We start from the raw sequence: 23,136 nt of genomic DNA, 5'->3' as shown, positions 1-23,136 counted from the left end.
CCAAACTGATTTTCCCATTAAAAGCTCCCTTATTTTATAATCTGACAAAAAATTAATATCAATAAAAATAGTAAGTTTAATATACAGAACTGACAATAGCATGTTTTTAAACTTAAAATTTCTTGTTTTTCTAGAATGTCACCTAAGATCATCTTTTTCTTCATATATATTATATATAGAATAGTAATTGTAAGTGAAATAATGGAAATGCTATTTACTTACAATTACTATTCATGTTAAATTGTATTTGTTGTTTTATACCTGTTATTCAATGCAAATCTTCAGAATTGATCTGATCACAAATTTTTAATAAATATTTTTTAACTTTGTAGAATTGAGATCAATGACAGTTCTGGAGATTCAAAAGTCGACAGCACCATGACTGATCCAAGTGCTGAAGTGGTTGAAAAAATGGATGTTGATGAAAATGTTGAAGGGGAAATCAATAAGGAGAATATAATCAATAATCAACCTACTGTTGAGGTCCCAACACCTGTCGAAATTTCAGAAACCTTACCAAGACAGGAAGAAAGTGATAAAAATATAACTATTTCTAATGAAGTACGCCCAGAAGATTTTCAAGTAATGCAAAATAATCCAACTAAAGAGAATAATGTTGAAATTGAAAGAAATGGTAAAAAGGAATTTTCTCACACAAATGGTAATGAAGAAAGCCAGTGTTCAATCGATGAACGTTCACAAGAATCTCATAATTGCTATTGGTATTTATTTTTATTAATTCATGTATTTGTGTAATATCTTTTAATTTTACACTATCTGCATTCATTTTTTCATAAATATTAATTCATGTTAAGTAATGAAGTATAAGCTTAAAACATGCCTTTCTAGAGTACATTGAAATCAAACCAAGACACATATAATTATTTAACAAATTTTAAATAAAAATTGAAAGATTAAAATAACAGAATTTAAAAAAATTGTATTTATTATTAAAATATAAATAATCTAAATTCACCTTCATCATTTAACAAAAAATAATTTTTTTAAGACCTAATACTTTAGAAAACGTTTTTTTTTTTTAATAGTTTGGTTTGGTTTTTAACATTATACACAAGAAAGAATAAACATAAAAGTTTGTTGTGTTGGTGAAATTCACAATCAGATTTGTTCTTGTAAGCATTAATTTCTTCAAAGGTTTTACCTGCTTTAAGTAAGCCAAGTCCCTAGCAGACTTAGATAAAATAGGAAAATTTCTGTGAACACGGAATCTCAATTAAAAAAATTTCTGCAAGCAATTTTTAACTTGTAACTAGTTTTAACCCTTTCATTACTACCTCATTTTGGCAAAATGTGTTGCAAAATCATGGATTTTTTTAAAAATATTTTAATTTTTATGAGACTCTATATTGTTTCATACTGCAGGTATGAGATTGGCAAAAAACCAATTGAAACGGAAATCTAAAATTGCTAGGGGCAAAAACATTTTTCATTGAAAAATTACCTGAATTTTTTTTTTTTTTTTTTTTTGAGAGAGAGAAAGAGCAAAAAAAAAAGTTTATCCACAGAATGTTATCAAATTTTAATAAAAATATTGATGCAAGATGTTATTTATTTAATTTAATTGTGTGAATAGGAATCTTAATGTTTGATTATTGAATCACATGAATATGAATCTTGATATTTAATTTTAAAGTGGAGTCGATATGAATATCGATGTTTGATTTTGAAATCGCATGAATACAAATCTTAATGTTTAATTTTAAAATTGTTTATTTAATTTTAATATTGATGCAAGATTTTATTTATTTAATTAAATTGTGTGAATAGGAATCTTAATGTGTGATTATTGAATCTCATGAATACGAATCTTGATATTTAATTTTAAAATTGCGTCGATATGAATATCGATGTTTGATTTTGAAATCCTGTGAATACAAATCTTTATGTTTATTTTTAAAATTGTGTGAATATGAAACACAATATATAATTTTCAAGTAACTTGAACACAATTTATAATACTGGCTTTTAAATCACATGAATACAAAATATGATATTTGATGTAAAATCGTGAAAATGTGAAAGTTGATATGCAATTATAAATCGCTTAAATGCATGTGTGATTTTAAATCACGTGAACTTGAGTTACGATCGGTAATTTCAAATCATGTGAATGTAATATTTACCCGTGTTTGCATAGGTAGGAAAGAGTCTAAAAATGAATATTATTTTTCTCAGAAATTCGGACAAGATATACTATTTTTGACAAAGCCTATTTTTTTATTGAATTTAAAAAAAGCATGCCTTAAAGTTAAATGCAATAAAATAATTGCGGAAAAATGCGACTGCGAGGTGCAAAGAAAAAAGTACTTGTATCTATCTCTGCTAGATTGATTTGCATCCTTTTTAATAATAATAAAAATTTTACGTGATAGTTATACATTTTCAGTGAAGGGCATTCGTTTGTACATTATACATATCTGGTCCAAAGTTTGGATATCTCTAAGTAAACTCGTGACCTTTCCTCCTTTTTTCTGCCCGGTTCCATACTTTATACATAAAGTTAAGTGATTTTATTGTTAAAAAATGTAATATTGTTTATGTTTTACACTGTATAGCTAATTTTTTTGGTATCTATTCAATCTTACAGTAATTTTATTTTCAAATTTAAGATTATGCTCAATAAACTTATTGGTTATTTTTAAATTTTTTCTATTTAAAAAATCACATAATTTTTCTGGGATATAACTTTTCGTTTAGCTCTAACTAATGAAAATGATTTATTTCATCTTTTTGTTATTTTATTTTCATTTTATGAAAAAGCATTTTTTTTCTTATGCTATAGTGGTCGGGAGAGAAATTTGGGTATTGTGGAATTACAGTGTGGTGGATGTTCCAAATGGTTCCATGAAAATTGTGTTTCAGTTCCTATAGGGTTAGTATATTAAATCTATGATTTTATTGTCACCTACTGTATGTTGTTAAATGAAATAACTATTGTAAAATTTTCATTTCCTATTGTTAAAATTGATAAATTTTTGTTACTCTTTTCTCCCTTAATGTTGCTTTTTCTTCTTCTAAAATTTTATACATTGATGACTGAATTTTGTAAATGATTTTTATAAATATTTTTATAGTGAAATTAATGTTTTCTGATGGTAATGTGGTGGTAAAAATTGAAATGTTTTTCTTTTCAGAATGTTCTTTTTTTCTTTCCCCCTTCTAGTTTACGTTTCTTCATGAAAAACAATTTTTTCTATAATAGACACTTTGCCGACCAGGTGGTCGAATGGTTAGCGTGCCTGACTGCGGGTTCGAATCCCGCTCAGTGCATGGATGTTTCTCTGTGTGTTCTCTATTGTGTGATGTGTGAATGTGGCCCACCCTATAAACGGGTATCTGTGGCAGTGTGGCGTGGGTAATGTTGCTTGCCTCCATGACTTAGGTTCACAGGTGCCCACTGGGGAACGCTAAATGAGTAACACTTCCGGCATCTTCCTAGACGAAGAATGTAAAAGTTCAGTGCCTGCCATTAGAAAAAAATAAATAAATAATCAACACTTTTGTGATTAAATATTTTTATTAAGTAAAAAATAGCCTTTCAATGTATTATGAGTTTTTTAAAGTAGAACCGTGTCAAACATTTATTTAAAAACGTATTCTTTTTATTAAAAAAAAGAGTTAATAATGTGTACTGCTGAGTTTAAAAATATATATTTAAAGTACAGTTATAGATTGCTTTTCATTTTATATAAGCAAGTATAAAATATGTCTATTGTAACATTAATTTGTAACTGATACATTAAATTATTTTTTTGCCTGCATAAAGCTGTGAACGTAATTTATATAATTAACTACTTTATATAAAACTACTTATATAACTAAATATTTAAAAACATGCTAGTCAAAGAGGTAAAATTATTTATAAATAAAAAAAAGCATTTATAAATAATAAAAAAAGCATTTATAAATACAGAAGAGCTTGTTTGATTGTGTTTCTTGTGCCTTTCATTTTAAAATAAGCACAACCATTTACTTGTTTAAAATAAACAAAAATTTGGTCTCTCAATCTTTTTTTTAATATAAATAGTTTTTATTTCTATGCTAATACAGTAGAGAACCGATTATCCGGAACGATCGGGACTATCGCTATTCCGGATAACTGATTTTTCCGGTTTTCTGAATCGCTACAAAAAGCCGTTTTTTTAGTGTTAAACCCAACTAAAAAAAATATTTGGAAATAATCTTAAAAATAAGAAAAAACGATGAGGTAATACACTAATGATTATTTCTGAAATGATGGTAAGGTAAACATCTTTCAAAAAAGAAAGAAAAATCCTAAAATCTTATGAGGAAAAAAAAATTTTTTTTTTTAAATTGCGGGAAAATTTATCGAATTTTGTTCCGGTTTTTTGGTTTTCCGGTTTTCTGAATTCCGGATAACGGGTTCTGTACTGTACAAAAAAATTTTAGATATGAGTAATTGGAAACAGTATAAAAGACTGGTGACTTATATATATTTCAGGAAATGTGTTCCTTTTATGTCAAATTATTCTTTCCTTTGTAAACTGTGCAACTCATCTGGGATTGAAAGCTTTTCAAAGAAACAAACCAGTAAGTTTTTAATTTATTGTTTTGACATTTTTGTAACCATGTATAACGTAAATACTTTGGTTAATTTTATGTTTTGCCATATGCGATCATTAGCATGTTTATTACCAATCTCGCAATAGCATGTGATAGTGACTAGTTTAGTAACTTAGGCTGTGTAGAAACTGGTAGCGAACGTGTTAAAAAAATCATCTTAAATGCTTGGATCAGGTCAATCTTCAAAGTAACTTCGGCTCGGAGCTAGTTGCTTAATAGGACCCAATCATTTTGTTTCAATAAAATTACATTGAGCTTTGTATATTTAGCAAATATACTATTATCATATTTGTTATTTAAACAAAATAATTGTAATAGAACTAAACTGATTGGAAAGCAGTATAATTTTGTGATAAATAAATGTATTTAAAAAAATTAATTTTGTATGGAGAATTCAGTTGCAAAAGGGTTGCATTTTAATTTAAATGTCATAATGGGTCTGGTTCATTTCATCGACAATCACTTCATCGACACCACTTCATCGACAGGCCATTTCATCGACTAGGTCATTTCGTCGACAGGCCGTTTCCTCGACAGGGTTGTTTCGTCGACAGGCCATTTCGTCGACAGGGTCATTTTGTCGACAAGTCATTTCGTCGACAGGGTCATTTCGTCGACAGAGTCATTTCGTCGACAGAGTCATTTCGTCGACAGGGTCATTTCATCGACAGGGTCATTTCGTCTACAGAGTCATTTCGTCAACAAGTCAATTCATCGACAAGGTCATTTCATCGACAGGGTGATTTCGTCGACAAGTGATTTCGTCGACAGGATCATTTCAACGACAGGGTCATATCGTCGACAGGGTCATTTCGTCGACAAGTCATCTCATCGACAAGGTCATTTCATCGACAGGGTCATTTCGTTGACAAGTGATTTCGACGACAGGATCATTTCATCAACAGGGTCATTTCGTCGACAGGGTCATTTCGTCGACAAGTAATTTCGTCGACAGGGTCATTTCGCCCACAAGTGATTCATTTCGTTGATAGTGTCATGCGTAATTCTGAAACTATTTTAGAGATTTAATCTAAATATTTCTATTATTAATAAGAAAAATGCACTTATTTAATCTTATACTAAAGTAAAATTCTTTATGGCTGTTTATTGTTCCAATTGCACTAAAAGAAGTTCGCTTTTTAAATTAATTAATAGGTAGTTGAGAAGCGTTTGAACGGTTGATGTATCGAAATCTACATTTCTATATCTAAATCGTAATAGCTCGACACTTATTTTCAGGATAGGTAAGGAATGTCTTCAGAACATTACCAAACATGATATCCGGACCGTGGTCACTAGTTAATATAGTGTGACGTTAACAATCAAACTGTTTTTAATATCAAATCAAATTAATAAAATATATTTTTAGAATTAAAAGTAATAAAAATATATTACAATGAAAATTTAGACACTATTTCAAGCAGGGGAAAGCTAAATTTATTGCTGTAAAAATTTTGAACATTTTTACATAAATTTTAACAAAAACATAGACTTCAGTCGAATTCTCACAGAAATGAAAATAATCATAGACCTAATTATTATATTTGCATAAGTAGAAAAAAAAATTCGTCCCACAGTGGACTGATCGTTAAGACACGGTTCCCAGCAGATCACCGAAGTCAAGCATCACTGGCTGCGGTCAGTGTGTGGGTGGGTGACCACTTGGATCAGTCTGCTTAGGGACCGAGGGTGTGTGATATCGGTCCTCGTTAAACTGTTCTACCGTAAAGTGCTCGACTTCGCGTGCAGGTCGTCGGGCTACTGAAGCGGGGGTGCCATCCCCTCTGCAGAGGATTAAAATCGTGATGGCATGTCTTCGGATCATCCTGAGGGATGTTTCCCAGACCGTCGCCAATAGCCCATTGTAGGCCGGGATAGCCTGGTCGGTAGGGCGCTGGGCCCATATCCAAGAGGTCGTGGGTTCGATCCTCGCCGGCCGAAGACTCCCCGTGTAGTAAATGGTGACTGATGCACGTTAAATCTGTCGAGTCTCAAAGTCCTCCATGTTCCCACAACAAATCAATACCTCTGGGGGTACTGATCCAGGAGTTTCCTTGTCTTCTGGATTAGTTCAAAATTACAAGGCTACGGAGTTGAACGCTAGTAGTCGTAAACCCATGAAGTTGGGTCGGCTGTTCAACGACGGTTATAAAATAAAATAAAAAAAATAGCCCATTGTGCAGCTCTAGTGCGACGTAAATGAACAACAACAACAGAAATTTTTTTTTTTAGGTTTTTTATGATGGAAAAGTAATTTCTTAATGTTCACTTTAATTGCAATTTTAAACTTTTTGTTCAGCATCGTTAACATTAGGACAGGAATATGCTTATTCGAACAATCGAACTGAGTCTTAGTTTCGTTACTACTATTAAAGATTTCGAAGAACAATAGGAACACGAACTTGATGTTTAGGAATTTACCGAGGCTGTTGTAGATTCCCACAATATTTAAAGTGCTACTCACCTTACCAAAAATGTTTAGAAGCACGGGCGTAATGTTGCAAGCGTGTTAGTGTTTGCTCTTCACAAAATGTGTTTTTTCTATTAATAGTGGATTTAATAATAGTATTAATTATTCAATTCTAATCTAATATTATCAAATTATACTATTTTTGAAATATACTATTATTATAATTAAATAATAATAGTATAATTTAATAGGAATAATAATAGTAGTAAGTAAATGATGAATTAATTCATTTTTTATTTGTAGGATTTAAATTAGACACATTTTGTTTAAAAGAAAATTAACAAAAAGTCAAGCCTGGAATTTAAACGTAAGAATAAATAACTCTTACTTTACGAAAAAGAAAAAAAAATCTTGCAATTAAAGTTTGACCAATTTTTAAATAGTATAAATTTTTAACTGATTTTCTGCACAGGATGAGAACACAATTTTCAAACGCTTACTGACAACTATTAGCACGACTTATCGCCAATCAAAATTTTGAATTTTTTCTGCCTGAACAAGCCAATCTCGCAGTGGACTGATCGTTAAGACACGGTTCCCAGCAGATCACCGAAGTCAAGCATCACTGACTGCGGTCAGTGTGCGGGTGGGTGACCACTTGGATCAGTCTGCGTAGGGACCGAGGGTGTGCGGTATGGGTCCTCGTTAAACTGTGCTACCGTAAAGTGCTCGACTTCACGCGTAGGTCGTCGGGCTACCGAAGCGGGGGTGCCATCCCCTCCGCAGAGGATCAAAATTGTGATGGCATGTCTTCGGATCATCCTCCGGGATGTTTCCCAGACCGTCCCCTATAGCCCATTGTGCAGCTCTAGTGCGACGTAAATTAACAGCAACAACAACTGAACAAGCCAGGAGGTTCAAAACTAAAATGCAGAAAAAATGAAAATAAAAAATGCATATATATTTAAAATATAAAATTTGTTCAGTAGACTACAAATGAGAAAAAATAATTATGAAAATTTTCACACATAGCGAAAACCACAAGGGCAAAATTTCACAAAATGTTCTATCAACATTCAAAATTCCATTTTTTTCGTTTTGGTAACAAAAATTCACATTTCTCTTTCAGAACACATATCAAACATGATATTTAAAAACATTTCTATTTCCGATTACACTTTCTAAAGGACTTATTGCTCGCCTTTAAAATATATACTCTCCCCGCAAATTTTATTAATTTAAATAAATTTTTATTCTCTGGCAAGTCGAAAAGAAAAACATTTTAATATTTGAGTAAAAAAACAAGTTTGCTGAACTTATTTTAATAAAACATTAAATGAGAATAAAATCAGATGCATATGGATAACTCTCCTCAATTATAAACTCAAAAGTCAATTTATTTGTTATATCGTAATAAATTGCGTTTTTCCCCAAATGTTTTAGATCATAAAAACCAATTAGACAGGTTTCCTCCCCTCATCTGATTTAGAACCATTTTTTATATCATTTCGATTGCATCGCATACCGAGGAGTCATTGTAAGTTTTTTTTTTTTTTTTTACATTAACGAAGTTTATTTTGTAAGGTAAAAGAAGGTAAATGTTTAGGGAACATATAGGATAAAATACATATTAAACTATTAAACACCAAAACGTTATAAATAATTAATTAAATAAGAAATAAAATAAACTGGAAATGCGACAACAAGATTTTTGTTTCAAATAATATTTCATTTAAATTTTATAAGAATTGTCAGAAACTTCCCTCCTCAGCAGCATAGTTGACAAAGACATGAGGAAGAGGATTAGAACAAAAAATTTCATCCACATTATTTCCCAATATGTTTTCCAAGTTGGATTTTCATTTTATTTTTCCCCACATGCATTTTTTTCCTAGATTTTTATAATACTAGGAAGTTCAGCCCCTTGCTCACTTCGCTCGCCAACCTTCGTAATAGCCACTCATACAACTTAGTTTGTTTTTTTACTATATCGATCTTTTTTTTAAAGAGAAAATATGTTGACGAAACAACCATGTCGAGGAAACGGCATGTCGACGAAATGACCTAGTCGATGAAATGGCCTGTCGATGAAGTGATTGTCGATGAAATGAATGCGACTCAAAGAATCATAAGACTAGTTTCAAAATTACGCACGACTTTGCCTGCAAAATAATCTTTTCTTAATATTATCGACGAAATGACCCTGTCGACAAAGCTACCCTGCCGACGAAATGATTTTTCAATGAAATGACGCTGTCGAGGAAACGATCATGTCGTCTAAATGACTTGTCAACGAAATGACCCTGTCGACGAAATGATTTGTCGATGAAATAATTTTTGGACGAAATGACCCTGTCGACGAAATGATCCTGTCAATGAAAAGACCCTGTCGACGAAATGACTTGTCGACGAAATGACCCTGCCGACTATATGACTTGTCGACGAAATGACCCTGTCAATTAAAAGACCTTGTCGACGAAATCACTTGTCGACGAAATCAATTGCCGAAGAAATGTCCCTGTCGACGAAATCACTTGTTGGCGAAATGACCCTGTTGACGAAATGACTTGTCGACGAAATGACCCTGTCGACGAAATGACTTGTCTACGAAATGATTCTGTCGACGAAATGACCCTGTCGACGAAATGACCCTGTCGACGAAATGACCCTGTCGACGAAATGACCCTGTCGACGAAATGACCTAGTCGATGAAACGGCCTGTCGAGGAAGTGGTGTCGATGAAATGGCCTGTCGATGAAGTGATTGTCGATGAAATGAATGCGACCCGTCATAATCCTATTATATGAAAAATAAAAACATTTCAGCTCTAAAAATAAAGTTATTTTATTTAATATTATAGTTCTTAACATCACGAGCAACTTTCTATGTTCGCAGATATCTACATAGCTATTTTGTCTCAAAGTTGGCTTGGGCCAAAGTCGCCTTGAAAACATTACATTATTTATTATTTTTATTATTTATTATTCCACGTTCCAGATAGAAATTTTTTTTTTTAAAAATTAGCTTAACCATTGAGTCTCTACTTTTTTGGAATGCCACCCGATTTGCAAGTCAACTCTTTTAACAAAAAAAAAAAAAAAAAAAAGGAATAAGAAATAATTAATAAAATTTTTTGGTCCATTTTAAGACTTTTAATATCTTTGTTATGGTACACTTCTATAACTATATCTTTAAGTTATTAGAAATATAACTAATGGCCAATACATTTATGTTGGAAACTTTTTTTACATTAATTTTAATGTAAATAATTCATAAATAATGTTTTAAGTGTCTGCAATAACATAAACAAATTAATAAAAATAAATTTAATGTATTATTTTGCAGTTTACATTCAATTGGTTATTAAATATTTTTCTTATAACTTTTTAAATATCACATAAATGAATAGCCTGCAATTCATTCTTCCTGTTTTTATTGCATCTAATACTGAGTAAAACACATTTCAAATTCTAATCAAATAGTTATATGTTATAAGTTAATATTAAGAGTTATTTTGTTTATATAATTTCCTCTTGAATTATTAGATAAGGGAGATAACACAAAAACATAAGAAATAATTTTATGATCCATTCTTATAAAAGAAATTGAAAATAAGAGAGAATTAAACAAAAATCTATATACTTTTAAGTTCTCATATTGTGAATTTCTGACGCTTTATTTGAAAGAAAATGCATGCTTAGTGAAATTATAAAATTCATCAGACATTTAGACGAAATTTAGTGAAACCAAAAGTTTTTAATTCATAAGAAGATCATAGCACCGTTTAACATTAAAATGGTAAAGCGGGCATTACAATATTTTCTACTCATATTTATAAAACATTTTTTGAAGACAATTTTAATAGTATAACTGTTTTACTAACAAATATTATATTAAGAGTTAAAAACATAAATATATCTATGTCACCAAACCAAAGTATTTAATAATTTTTCTGAGTACTCAATTCCACTTTCAGCTGTATGACCCTCTAGAAATCCCTAAAATACCCATAATTTTGTTAGCACAACTCTTTAATTTTCACCGCAAACATTTTTGGGTTAAAATTTTTTTTATTTTTGGTCAATTATTATTATGATTATATGGTATAATTTGTTTATAATTTTTTTGCAAATGATTTTTAATTGCATGTGGGGGGATTTGACCCTAACAGAGGGGATGTTATTTTTATTTATTTTATATATATCTTTAATTGAAAAAATAAATTTTTCACTGTGTATTTTTGATTGAAATGGAGGGTTAAAGTATTATTTGACTACTAATTATTTATTGTGCAAGCAACAAACTAATTATTTCTTGTGCAAGCAACAATAATAAAAATAAAATTGTACTGTTTATTTTAAAATTTTATTATATTTTTTTTTTTTAGTTTCAATATTTTTTGTCATATTATGATGTGTCTAATAAATTTTTTATTGCACACACATTTTTTTATTATACATAAACTTTTTTATTACGCACATAAATTTTTTGATTGTGTCATATTGAGTACTAAACTATATATTTTTTTAAACATATTTTCTTTTAAATTATTTTTATCTAATTTTGATCTTTAGTTGAATATGAAATCCGTAGCTTAAAGCTTAAGTCTATGTAGAATGTTATATATTGGTAGTAGTCATATTCTATAGATTAGTTTTGAAGACTTGCTTTTTAGCTAAATAATTGTACCAAGTAGTCTTAATGAAATTTATATCAAACTCATTAGTCTTGTTTTACAAACCTGTTGGATTTTGTTTAGTTTTTTTTTCTTGTTTTGCATCTTTTCCTTTAACTCTTTCAAAATTTTTTTTATCATGTTTTGAGTATTAAGTGTAATTTGTGAAATTTTATTTGTTATTTGTAAGCATTAACTTTATTTATTTATTTTTATGTATTTTGAATTTTTTTTCTTCAGAAACCTAAATTTTTAGTGTTTAAAATTAACTAATGTTATTTTACTCTCAATTTAGCTTTCAGTCAAATGTGTGGAACTGCTCTTGCTAATTTAATGCAGCAGAGTAAAGCTGATGGCAAAGAACGTTCGATGTTTTCTAAAGATAGGGTAAATATGTTTGCTGTAAAAATTTATCTTGCATCTGCAAACTTTTATCATTTTACAGTTTAATATCCTTTACATTGTTTTAATTAAAGATGAATGGATGTTGACAATTTTTTTTAAGTACTTTTAAAGTTTAATTAAAATCAAGGAAATGTTTTGGTAATTTATTTTTTTTAGAAAAAATTATGGATAGAAATCATACAATGTTTGAATTAAAAAGTAAATATAAAAAGGCAACTATTTATATTAATGAAAGTTCTATACAAATCATATTTGAGGGTTTATGTTTTTATATTTTAGTTTGTCCCTTAAGTATAGTTTTTTTCCCCTTCATAATTAGCTGTAAATTTTTGCGACTAATTTTATGATGTGTTTGAATTAAAAAATGATTAAATAATTCTTACTTACATATGCAATTCATTGATTCTAACTAATATTTGCAATTCAATGATTCTAACTAATATATGCTATTCAATTATAAAATGTAATTAGATTTTGGTTGTATTTTTTTTTTTAATGTTACATTTTGAATTGTGGTGTACTGTATGTGTATAACTTCCCATTTGTACTGCAAAGATTTTATACTACATCCACTTTACTATATTTTTTAGGTAGATTCTTAATTTATTTTTAATTTAAGTTTTGACTCAATTAAAATAATTATTTTTAATTAATTTTTGACTCAAATTAATCAAAGATAGGAATGAATGGCATTATATAGAAAGAAAAACTTTCTATTATTATTGTATGTAATCATTTGAAATTAAAAAAATTGATATGTATTCATACTTTTTTAGGAAGTTATCCCCTACATTGTTTCTAACTGGGAATCTCTCACTCCTATGGCAAGAAGAATAAAACAAACTTGGCATAATACTTTGCATAAAGCAGTGGTTTGTATACTTTATTGTAAATTTTATTACACTTGCAATTTCACACAAAAGTTGCTAATTATTTAAGTCAGATATGGAAAAACTTTGGACAAATATATGCAATTCAATGATTCTAACTTATATATGTAATTTACATATGTAATTTACATATTCTAAATAATGTATGCAATGCAATGATAAAATGCAATTATATTATGGTTGTTCATTTTTTTAATGTTGCATTTTGGTTCTGCTGCCTGCTTGCCGAGAAATCATTTACAATTTATAAAGGATCTATTAAGTATTTGAATGCTATATTTTTTTACTTTTCTGTTTATTTGCACTCTATAAAAATAAATACTAAGCTAACTAATACAATCTTCTGCTATAATTTATTTACAGTTGAAAGACTCTGAAATATTTCTTTGTGATGAGCGGGGGCATGATGGTTCCATGTATGGTTTAGTTCATCAGGTAACAGTCATTTTCCATTAAAAATAACTTTAGAATTTTATTAAATATGAAATTTTCTGAAATAAAAAGATGTAAAAAATTTTTTTTAGAGCAACTGAAAATAAAAGAAAATTGAACAAAATTTCTTTATAAAAAATAGCAAATCTATAAACATTTTAATGCATTAGATTTTACTCTTATATAGAATTTTTATTAAAGAAATGTTTTTCTTATTTTTTCTTTACTAATCATTAATTTGATTTAATATATTTTATTTTAAATTGAATGTGGTATGTTCTAAGAAAGTACAGTGCCAAATTCAATTAATTTGAAAACCAAATTTATTGGACGTTCTGAGACCGTGAAAACGTATTTCTATGAAATTTATTTTTTTTAAAAATTGTTTTAATGTATATAAGCATGATCCTGTTGATTTTTAAATGATTTTGTATTAAATTGTTTTGCATGTAAAAAATATTTAGTTTTTTCTTTTTGAAATTATAAGAGATTTTATAATAGAATTTTTTTTAATGATTTTTAATCAATGCATTTTATATTTGGTGTAATTTGATTTTATAATTTTTTAGCTTTAAGCTCTTGACATTAGATTAGAATTTATAGTATTTTATTTATAGGATTTGGGCAAAATTGGACCCAGTTATGATGCTGTCTCTAGAGGTCCACAGAAACTAAATATTGATTCATCATCATCTCAAGGCAGTAAGTAAAAAAAAAATTTTTTTTTTTGATTTTAAATCAATTTATTATTATTATTTTAATTAAGTTAACATTCTGATCGTATTTTAAAGTCTGCAGTGTTAAAGTAGTATTCAAATAGTTCTCTGAATAGACGTACAAATTCAGAGAAATAATTATGTTATCAAAACTTAAAAATAAATAAATAAATCTAACCCAATTTATAATTAAAATAATTTTTTTAAAATTTATTTAATAGATTTATTCATATTTATAACTCCATAAATATTTTATTTATAGAATCGCTAAACAAATTAAGATATCACTAATGGATGCAAAACCTAGTATCTTCATAAACAAAACTAAGTTTACGGTCTCAAAGTATTAGTTTGTTTCATTTTATTTTCATTCCATTTTTGAACAAGTATTAACTATTAAACATTTTACACTTGAAAAAGGATGATATTCAAATATGCGAAAAGCTTTTGCTTTACAGAAAATCTAGAAATAATTGGAAGAAGGGATACTTACACTCTGGCTTTTTTACATTTTCTTAAAATACTTGAGAAAAATTGTTGCACATTTTCATGAAAAATAATTCCAAGTTCACTTTTAATTGCACAAGATTTCATGTTCGTAAGATAATAATTCACGTCAATTTTCACATAGATTCAAGATAATTTTTACAGACATCAAGACAATTTTCGCATCACTTTTTTGTTTTGATCTTATCATGCATAAATAGTTTCAATACAACTATAATTGAGTATTATAATTTAATTGCTGAATGTCTTATTTACTATATTTATTTCTATGTATTTTAAGCTTTTGGTGTTCCGAAAGGACGCAGTAGTAAAAGAAAATTTTTTGATGGTCAGATGACTGGAGCTGGGAAAAAAGTTAAAAGGTAACTTTAATTGCGTAATTTCTTTTTAATTGACTTTTTAAATCTATTTATATTTTTCATATTAAACAGTGCACAAAAATCTACATCTTGTTTATTACTACACCTATTTTTTAAAAAACTGTAGTGATAACAAATTACATTTGACGTATAGTCAATACTTTACTAGTTTTAGGGGATGCTGGAGAATTTCATTTACATTGGTATTCAAAATTAAAAGAAGTTGAAGATTGAAAAGAAAAATTTCTGAGAAGGGTTTAGAATAATTATTGGCTGGCAATTTATTGTACCTGGAAAATTTATACCAGATAAATTGATACGAAATAGTTAATTTGTGTTTATTTAAGCCACTTTATTGCTTTAAATTATTTTATACAAAAATTTTTTCTTTCAACATTTGTCTTTTTATGCCTAAATCTGTTTTTCTGACAAAGAATATTTTAGGCCAGAAATGCTAGAAAATTATCAAATGTTTGTGATTTTAAGTGTCTAAAACTCTATAACTTCCTTCAAGAGGTAGTGTCTATTTTGGAGTTATAGAGCAAAATATGTTTCAACCACGAACTTTCGTGAGATTTTTGTCAGATTTAAAGAATTAGTTGCATTTGAAGCTTCTTTCTTTGCTAATGTTAAAACTAGTTATCAGGAATCTTTACAAACTAGTGTTTTTTTTTGTTTGTTTTCTCTACTTTCTGCATTACTTTTTTTTAAAAAAAATTAGCATATTGCAAAAAAAGTTGACAACTGCCAAACTACAACTGTAAAAAAGTAGTGACTACAGTATTTTGTTACTTGTGGTGCATTTGTTCCAACTTCTGATTTTAACCGAGTTAATACTTTGTTTCATTTACAGTGATTTAGTTATGCCCAAATTGCCTCCCAATGGGTATCCTCTTGAACATCCATTTAATAAGGATGGTTACCGGTACATCCTAGCAGAGCCAGACCCTCATGCTCCATTTAGACAAGAGTTTGATGAAGGTCAAGACTGGGCTGGCAAGCCTATTCCTGGTTGGCTGTACAGAAAACTGACTCCTAGTAATGTGCTGATTGCTCTTCATGACAGAGGTAATATTTTATAGTCAAACAACTTGTTTTAAATAATGGATAATAAATCATTTGTTATACAAACTATGAAGGGTTCATAGTTTTCCTGGTATTCTTGATTTTTAGCTTTTTGGCCAATGTTCCTGATTGAAAGTGTTCAAAGTATACTATTTTCTACAAATGCAGATTTTAAAATAGGAGATATGTGAAAAGAAAGATTTTGATTTTTGATTAAACATCTTTTTATTTCAACGAATAATGCTAATAAAAATTGCAAAATTAGAGTTCAAATTAAGGGACTGTCCACTAATATGCCTGGTTCAAGCTTATAGCCTTACTTGTAGGGTTCATTGCTTCAAACTTTTCGGGAATTCAGTCATTATACAAAAAAGAAACTCAATTAACAAATTCTACTTTATCAATTTTTTATGGAGACATTTTCCCAGTTCATGTACTTATTTAGTTTCAGTGCTTCACCCCTCGGCCCAACCGTTAATCAACTTTACGAAAATCTTCTTTGGGTTAGAATAATGCATCTCTTCATCTTAATAAGAGAGCATCCTTTTATTGTGTGATATTGTTGTGGCCGTAATCTATCTAATAATAATATTTCTAAGAAGATAAAGCAGCAGTTCTTTTTTTGAAATAATTTTGTTGAATTCTCTGGAATAAATCCTTATGTTGTAAGAATTTCAAATGTACCAAAAAGCATTACTACTATGGCCAAAAGCTGCATTGAATTTACATTCACCTTAAAAACTGGAACAACTTCCTTTACACAGCCTACATGGAAGACTAGAAAAATAAGAAAGTAATGGGAGAAAAGAAAGAAAAAATAGGCAGAAAAAGGTCCTGGAAGAGAAATAAAAAATATAAAGAAGCTAAAATACCTTATAGAGACAAAGAGTATTGAATTGAAAGAAACGGAATATATACATAATGAAATCAACGAAGCAGTCGAAAATTTGCTAGAAGCCTCCAACTGATTTGGAAAAAAAAAAAGGATTTTAAAAGCAGTGAAACTAGCTAACGGGTGTCAAGAAAAACTCAATAATAGAAAAACAAAAATCAGCAGTCATTACATAATTTTTTTTCATAAAAAAACAAAAGACTGAGTAATAAAAAAATTTATGACTGCTTTTTGTTATTACGTTCAGTTTTTATTATTTTACAGCGATTTATTTTTCATTTAGTAAAATTAATTGTTACCCTTTCATATCACGGGTTTTGAGTTTGATTCTCGATCCAAGCAAGTTTTTTTCTTCTTCTATAACCAACATTGAACAGCCGGCCAAATTTTGGATTTACGACTACTAATGTTCAACTCTGTAGCCTTGTAATTTTGAACCAATCCAGAAGGCAAGGAAACTCCTAGATCAATACCCCCAGAGGTATGATTTGTTATGGGAACCTGAAGGACTTTGTGACTCTACAGAATTAGCGTGCATCAGTCACCATTTACTACATGGGGAGGCTAAGCAAGGCTGACTCAGACTTTCATTCCTTCAGTAGGTTGATAAAATGAGTACCAGTTAATACCAGAAGCATGGAGTTAGGCCTTGGTTCTCTATAGGCTGTCGTGCCACTGAGTTTACTTTAGTTTAAAAGTAGTTGACATTGTGAAATATGACAAATATTGTAAAATTTGTAACAAAAAGTATTATAAAAGCCATACCCCATCCAGGACCTTAATTGGTTTTAACGGGCTTATTTTGGTCAAGGATTTCTAATGAACAATTTTTCATTTTCTTCCTCAATAAGTTTCTAAATTTATAATTTAATAATTTTATTAGTTGGAAGTGTGAAAAAGTGAATATAAAATTATTCTTTTGCAATTTTCAATAGGCATTTGTACTAGTACTTGGAAATACAGTCAAATCACAATAATGCATTCATTGACTATAGGAGAAAGCTACCTATAGTGACCTTTTTTGATAAATTAATCACCTTTCTCACCTGTTTTGAATTTTTTAGCTGCTCTCTACCCTGTTAAATTTTATTATTTATTAATTGATACTGGATGTTTTTTTAATGCAACAGTGCTTTAAAAATTTCCATATCAATACTTTTTTCAAGAGTTGTCCTTAAAAATGAGTTCTTACTTTTAAAGGTTGAATTTCAACCTCTTGTGAAAATGAATGTCGAAATCTTATACTTAGGAGATGTAGCTAGATTTTAATGAATAAAAGGACACTTTAGTAATTAATTGCACAATTTGTACCTACCACGAAACCTGCATTTTTTTAGCATCAATATTTTCTACAAAAATCTTTGTTTAAAATGGAGTTATACATTTTGGAGCACAATTTCAACTTTTTCCGAAATAGCAAAAACATTTTTGCATTTTAGGAAAAAATATGACTGAATTTACGAGTTTTAAAGGACACTTAAGAAGTTAGTTTCACACATTTGACTTTGTAATTTTTGTTTTAGTCATTAATATTTGTTGCTATAGTTCTTCTTTAAAATAGTGAGAGCTATTTTTTTTAAATCTGCCCTATAGTTTGAAGTTAAACTGTAACCTAGTCTACAAATGGTATTTGAAATTTTAATTTGTGGATGCAATTGTGACTGAATTTTTAACATAGCAAGAAAAAGTTATGATATTCATTTCTAAGCTTTCAACCTCGGTTATTTTGCTATCAGTATTTTCTATGAAAGACAAATTTTGATCCCATTAAAATCACCTCTATTTCTTTAATCTAAGCTTTAAAAAGTATGAATTGTAAAAAATTTGAGAATTGTAAATTTCATATGTTCATAGAGGAATGAAAAAGAAAACAAGGTTTAAATCTTTTTGTTATTTATTTAAAATTACCTTTTTGTTGTTTATATAAAAAAAGATGTATTTAAAAGTAAAAGCTAGAATGAATACCTCTTATAATAAATAATATGATCTTATACTAACTATATTTGTATAAATGTGCTTGCTCACGAGTTTAAGAAAAGTAAATTGAGTTTTTCAATAACAATGTATAATTAAATGTTCATATAGTTTTAATGAATCTCCAGTTACTTTAAGAATGTTAATTTTAGCTCCTCAGTTGAAAGTCTCAGAAGATAGGCTATCAGTTACTGGTGAAAAAGGCTACTGCATGGCTCGAGCAACTCATGGTAAGTTTATATGCCTTGTTTTGTACATATATGATGGAATGGATTGTTTCTATAGTATAAATTAGTTTAATAAACAGTTATATATGTTTATGAAATATAATATATATTCCAGGTGTTAATAGAGGCACTTGGTATTTTGAATGTACCATTGAGGATATGCCCGAAGGATCAGCTACACGTCTTGGTTGGTCTCAAGCATTGGGTAAGTTGCATGTAATTCACATTTTGTATTTTCATATATTATTTTTTATAACGTTTTTGTATCAGTTATTATGTAAACATTTGGAAGTTTAAAGCGGACGGTTTCCGATAATTTTTTGGTGATGGTGGAACCTTAAATGATTAACCTACTTTTGGCGACACCCCAACTGTTTAAACACAGTCTGTAAAGACAATTGTGGATGCATTAACCAATAAACAACTACTTTATTATAAAAATATTAACTTAATAAGTTGAATGAAATTTTTTCATCATTTTATGATTAAATTAGATTTTATGTCTGATAGTTAAATTTCAAAAATCCAGGAGCCCGAATCTAGTCCGGTAATTAATTTGTTTTTAGTGTATACATATAAACTGAAAATAACAAAAATATTTCTCCTTCCTGTGTTTTCCATCATTGAGGTATTTTTGATACAAGTTAATTTAGTTTTTCATAATTTATTTTTCTATACATTAAATAATAAAAATTCTAAATTGGGGATGCATTAAATTTTAACTTTATTTTAATAATGATGCAAATTAATGTTTGTAAAAATAACTGACCTTGCAGACCATTAGTAGTTCATGAACCATGAGTAAAACGATGGCACCACTGCCTTTGTGTGCCTAAACTTAAAACATTTTTGATTATAGGGAAAAATATTTGATTATACTGAAAGAATTTTGATTGTACTTTGTCTCTATTAGTTGAAACTAATTTTTAGTGTTCTATACTTTTCATACTTTTAACTCTTACCCATTTCATTAAAAATTACCCAAAATAATTATATATTACTTTTACTATATTAATATAATATTTTTTTTAAAAATTCTGTGTTCATTTATGATTATTAATTGAATTCTTTATTTTTAAAGCTAATCTACAAGGACCTTTGGGGTATGATAAATTCAGTTACTCCTGGCGATCACGGAAAGGCACAAAATTTCATGAAAGTAAAGGATATCATTATGCAGATGTTGGCTATGGACAAGGGGATACTCTAGGCTTTCTAATACATCTTCCAAAAACTAGTGAAACTATACCTCTTCCTCAAATCTATAAAGATAAGGTATGGTTTATTTTAAATAAATGTTCCTTAATGTTCAGAAAATCACTGAAAGCTAACTTTAAAAAAAATTTTTTTTAGCCTTTAGTGAAATTCAAAAGTTACTTGTATTATGAAGAAAAAGATGAAATGCAGTTAGAATTAAAAAATATGAAGCCTTTGCCAAAAAGTAAGGTATGTTAGCATTTTTTAAAAATCTCTTTGTCGTATATATAGGATGAATTTATAAAAAGAAAATGTGTATAAAAATATTGATGCAGCAGAGTTAGGAAGGAAGACAATTTAGTCATTAGAAGACAAGAAACTAAAAGCTGTTACTAATCCATACATAATTCATTGGTTTTTTACTTGTTCAATATTTTTAATGAAAAATTATTAATAAAATTAATTTAAAGAAAAAACTGCAACACAAAATGAGTAATGTTTAAAATTATGATGAAATATGCTATCTTAGGTAAAATTGCAGAACAAAACACAAAACTCTTTTATGTGAAAAAAAGCACAAGTGTCTCTTTACATTGATTGCTCATCCGGGAGATCACTGAGAACTATGTTATGGTTGTCTAAGTCAAGTTTTAGTGGTTCTGGACTAACCTACAACCAATAATTTAGAGTCCTTTATAAAGTGTATCTAATTCAGAAAAGATGTCTAAATTAGATACATCGATTAAAAACACTGTTTTTTTATTAAAAATGTTTTTTTTTTTTGATTCACAAAATGCATATTGTAACTGACCAGTATAGTTATTTGTTCCAACCAGTAATAATTTTTTAAAAATTAGTTATCTAGTTGATATCTTTTAACGAGTACTGTTTGCGGTGCTGATGAACATTTCATGTTTTCCCACCATATGCTAAGGAATGATGTTTTGATAGCTGATTAAATATTTTTCATTTAATTCGATTGGAGAAAAAAAAACCTTATTGTATTTACATTTTATTATTAGCTTACATCAGGTAGTGAAATTTCGGCCTATTGGTGACTGAATATTTAGGGCTGGCGAGTAAGTTTTGTCTTATAAAATGCCTTGTTTCAAACAAAACTATCATCCATATTTTCCCCATAATTAGCATTTAAGTGTAAAATCTGAAGAAAACAAAATTTATGAGGATTCAACTTGTAGACCGAGGGACTTGGAATACCTTAGAATGATTTACCCAGAATTTATCAAAAGGTAGCAATATACTAACGTGAAGCATGGAAATATTTTTAGCATTTTTCTTATTTTAATGATTATTAATATGTGGTTCATATTAAAATCATTAAAAAAATATTTTAATTAAATTATTATTTTTTGCAATAAATTTGTTTAATTTTTCTACACTCTCTTTGTTCATTAAAAAGTTCTTGTAAAAAAAAAAAATTTAAAAAGTTCTCATTAAAAAGTTGTTAAAAAGCTACACTTGTTTTAACATTTTAAAAAATGTTCATATTTTTCATAAAAATAGTGGTAAACAAAATTTTTCTCTGGCTATTACCTAGTAGTGGTAGAACTGAAACTTCATGCCCTGGCTTGCAGTGTTTATAAATGTATTATTAGCATACTTTTGTTAATGGGTGTGAATAGAGAGCATAGAATTTTGTTACGTGTGCTTGGAGTATTGAATTTTGTTTGTGAAGTAAACAAAAATTTAATTACAAAGCAATAATTAAGTGGTTAGCAAGCAACAGTAAACAAAGTTATCTCATTTTAAGTATAAAAGTTATTTGCATAAAATTTATTACACCTTAAATATATCAGTTACAGTACTTATGGATAATATGTTGTAAAGTGTATTTACTGCTAGCCTATGGAACAAGAACAAAATTTTGGTTGAAGCATGTTTGGAGTTTTATACTTAGATTATTAAAATGCAAACAAAAATTATGAGCAAATAACACTTTTCACAGTTTTAAATCAGCAAAGGAAATCTTACTCATACTGTGTAATATTTAGAAACATAATTTGAAAAAAAAATAATAATTTGATCTTAAAATTTTTTATAGAAACTAAATTTTGAAAGGTTTTTGCATTTTGTTAAAAGTTATGTGTCTGATTTAAGGTATTTCTTTTTCTCATTTTTTAAAGATTGTCTTCTATAAAAATGGCAAGAGCTTTGGAACTGCTTTTGAAAACATAAATGCAGGGACTTATTATCCAGCTATATCTTTGTATAAAAGTTGTACAGTAAGTTATATTATTTTACTACTTCGATACATCATGTTTGGATGAACCAAAAAACCTCAAGATGTAATTGATTCTTTTTAAAGCTAAGATTAGAGAAAGAACTATAGCATTAAAATTTATAATGCTGTGTATATTACAGTGTACATTTTTATGGTCCTTCTTTTAAAGGGATAACAGGAGGTATGTTTCATAATGAGAAAAACCACCCAGGAAAAAAAAAAGATTTCTTAAAACTCAAGTGAAAGAAACTCTTTTAAGAAAAAATAAGTTTTTAAAACAAATAACTGCAATGTAGTTAATAGTAATTTCTGAGATACTTAGTACACCATTTTAAACCAAAAAAGCAACAATTTAAAAGAAAATAAACATTAAAAATTTTATAAGCGACGAAATTTAGTTAAAACAATTGTAGTTTCTTCGATGTAAAGAAGCATTGTAAAGCCTAATTTTGTGATTACGTAAAGAACAAAAAATCAATGTTTTAGATACAATTTAATTAATAAGTCCCAATCTAATCATTACATCAGATCGTATTTGTA

At 28.5% G+C, this 23,136-nt stretch overlaps 1 protein-coding gene across 5 annotated transcripts in view; it reads left to right on the top strand.

Annotated features, from left to right (window-relative positions):
* The window catches only part of ash2 (Set1/Ash2 histone methyltransferase complex subunit ash2), a 29,632-nt gene that overhangs the window by 3,652 nt on the left and 2,844 nt on the right, over window positions 1–23,136 (top strand). For 4 of the 5 annotated variants that reach the window (XM_043052579.3, XM_016065182.4, XM_043052580.3 and 1 more), the window contains exons 2-15: window positions 333–722; window positions 2,804–2,893; window positions 4,484–4,572; window positions 11,986–12,077; window positions 12,872–12,967; window positions 13,349–13,420; window positions 14,035–14,119; window positions 14,921–15,002; window positions 15,853–16,067; window positions 19,083–19,160; window positions 19,273–19,362; window positions 20,239–20,432; window positions 20,511–20,603; window positions 22,499–22,597. In XM_043052579.3, coding sequence (XP_042908513.1) covers window positions 333–722; window positions 2,804–2,893; window positions 4,484–4,572; window positions 11,986–12,077; window positions 12,872–12,967; window positions 13,349–13,420; window positions 14,035–14,119; window positions 14,921–15,002; window positions 15,853–16,067; window positions 19,083–19,160; window positions 19,273–19,362; window positions 20,239–20,432; window positions 20,511–20,603; window positions 22,499–22,597 — 1,765 coding nt within the window. The remainder of the gene's footprint in view (window positions 1–332; window positions 723–2,803; window positions 2,894–4,483; window positions 4,573–11,985; window positions 12,078–12,871; window positions 12,968–13,348; window positions 13,421–14,034; window positions 14,120–14,920; window positions 15,003–15,852; window positions 16,068–19,082; window positions 19,161–19,272; window positions 19,363–20,238; window positions 20,433–20,510; window positions 20,604–22,498; window positions 22,598–23,136) is intronic. The other variant, XM_043052581.3, reaches the window with a different exon arrangement.

The sequence above is a fragment of the Parasteatoda tepidariorum genome, chromosome 4, assembly GCF_982258835.1.
Source record: "Parasteatoda tepidariorum strain Cologne lab strain chromosome 4, Ptep-v5.0, whole genome shotgun sequence".
Taxonomy (NCBI): domain Eukaryota; kingdom Metazoa; phylum Arthropoda; class Arachnida; order Araneae; family Theridiidae; genus Parasteatoda; species Parasteatoda tepidariorum.
Note: the sequence above shows the minus strand (reverse complement) of the source record. Positions and strands in the feature narration are given on the sequence as shown.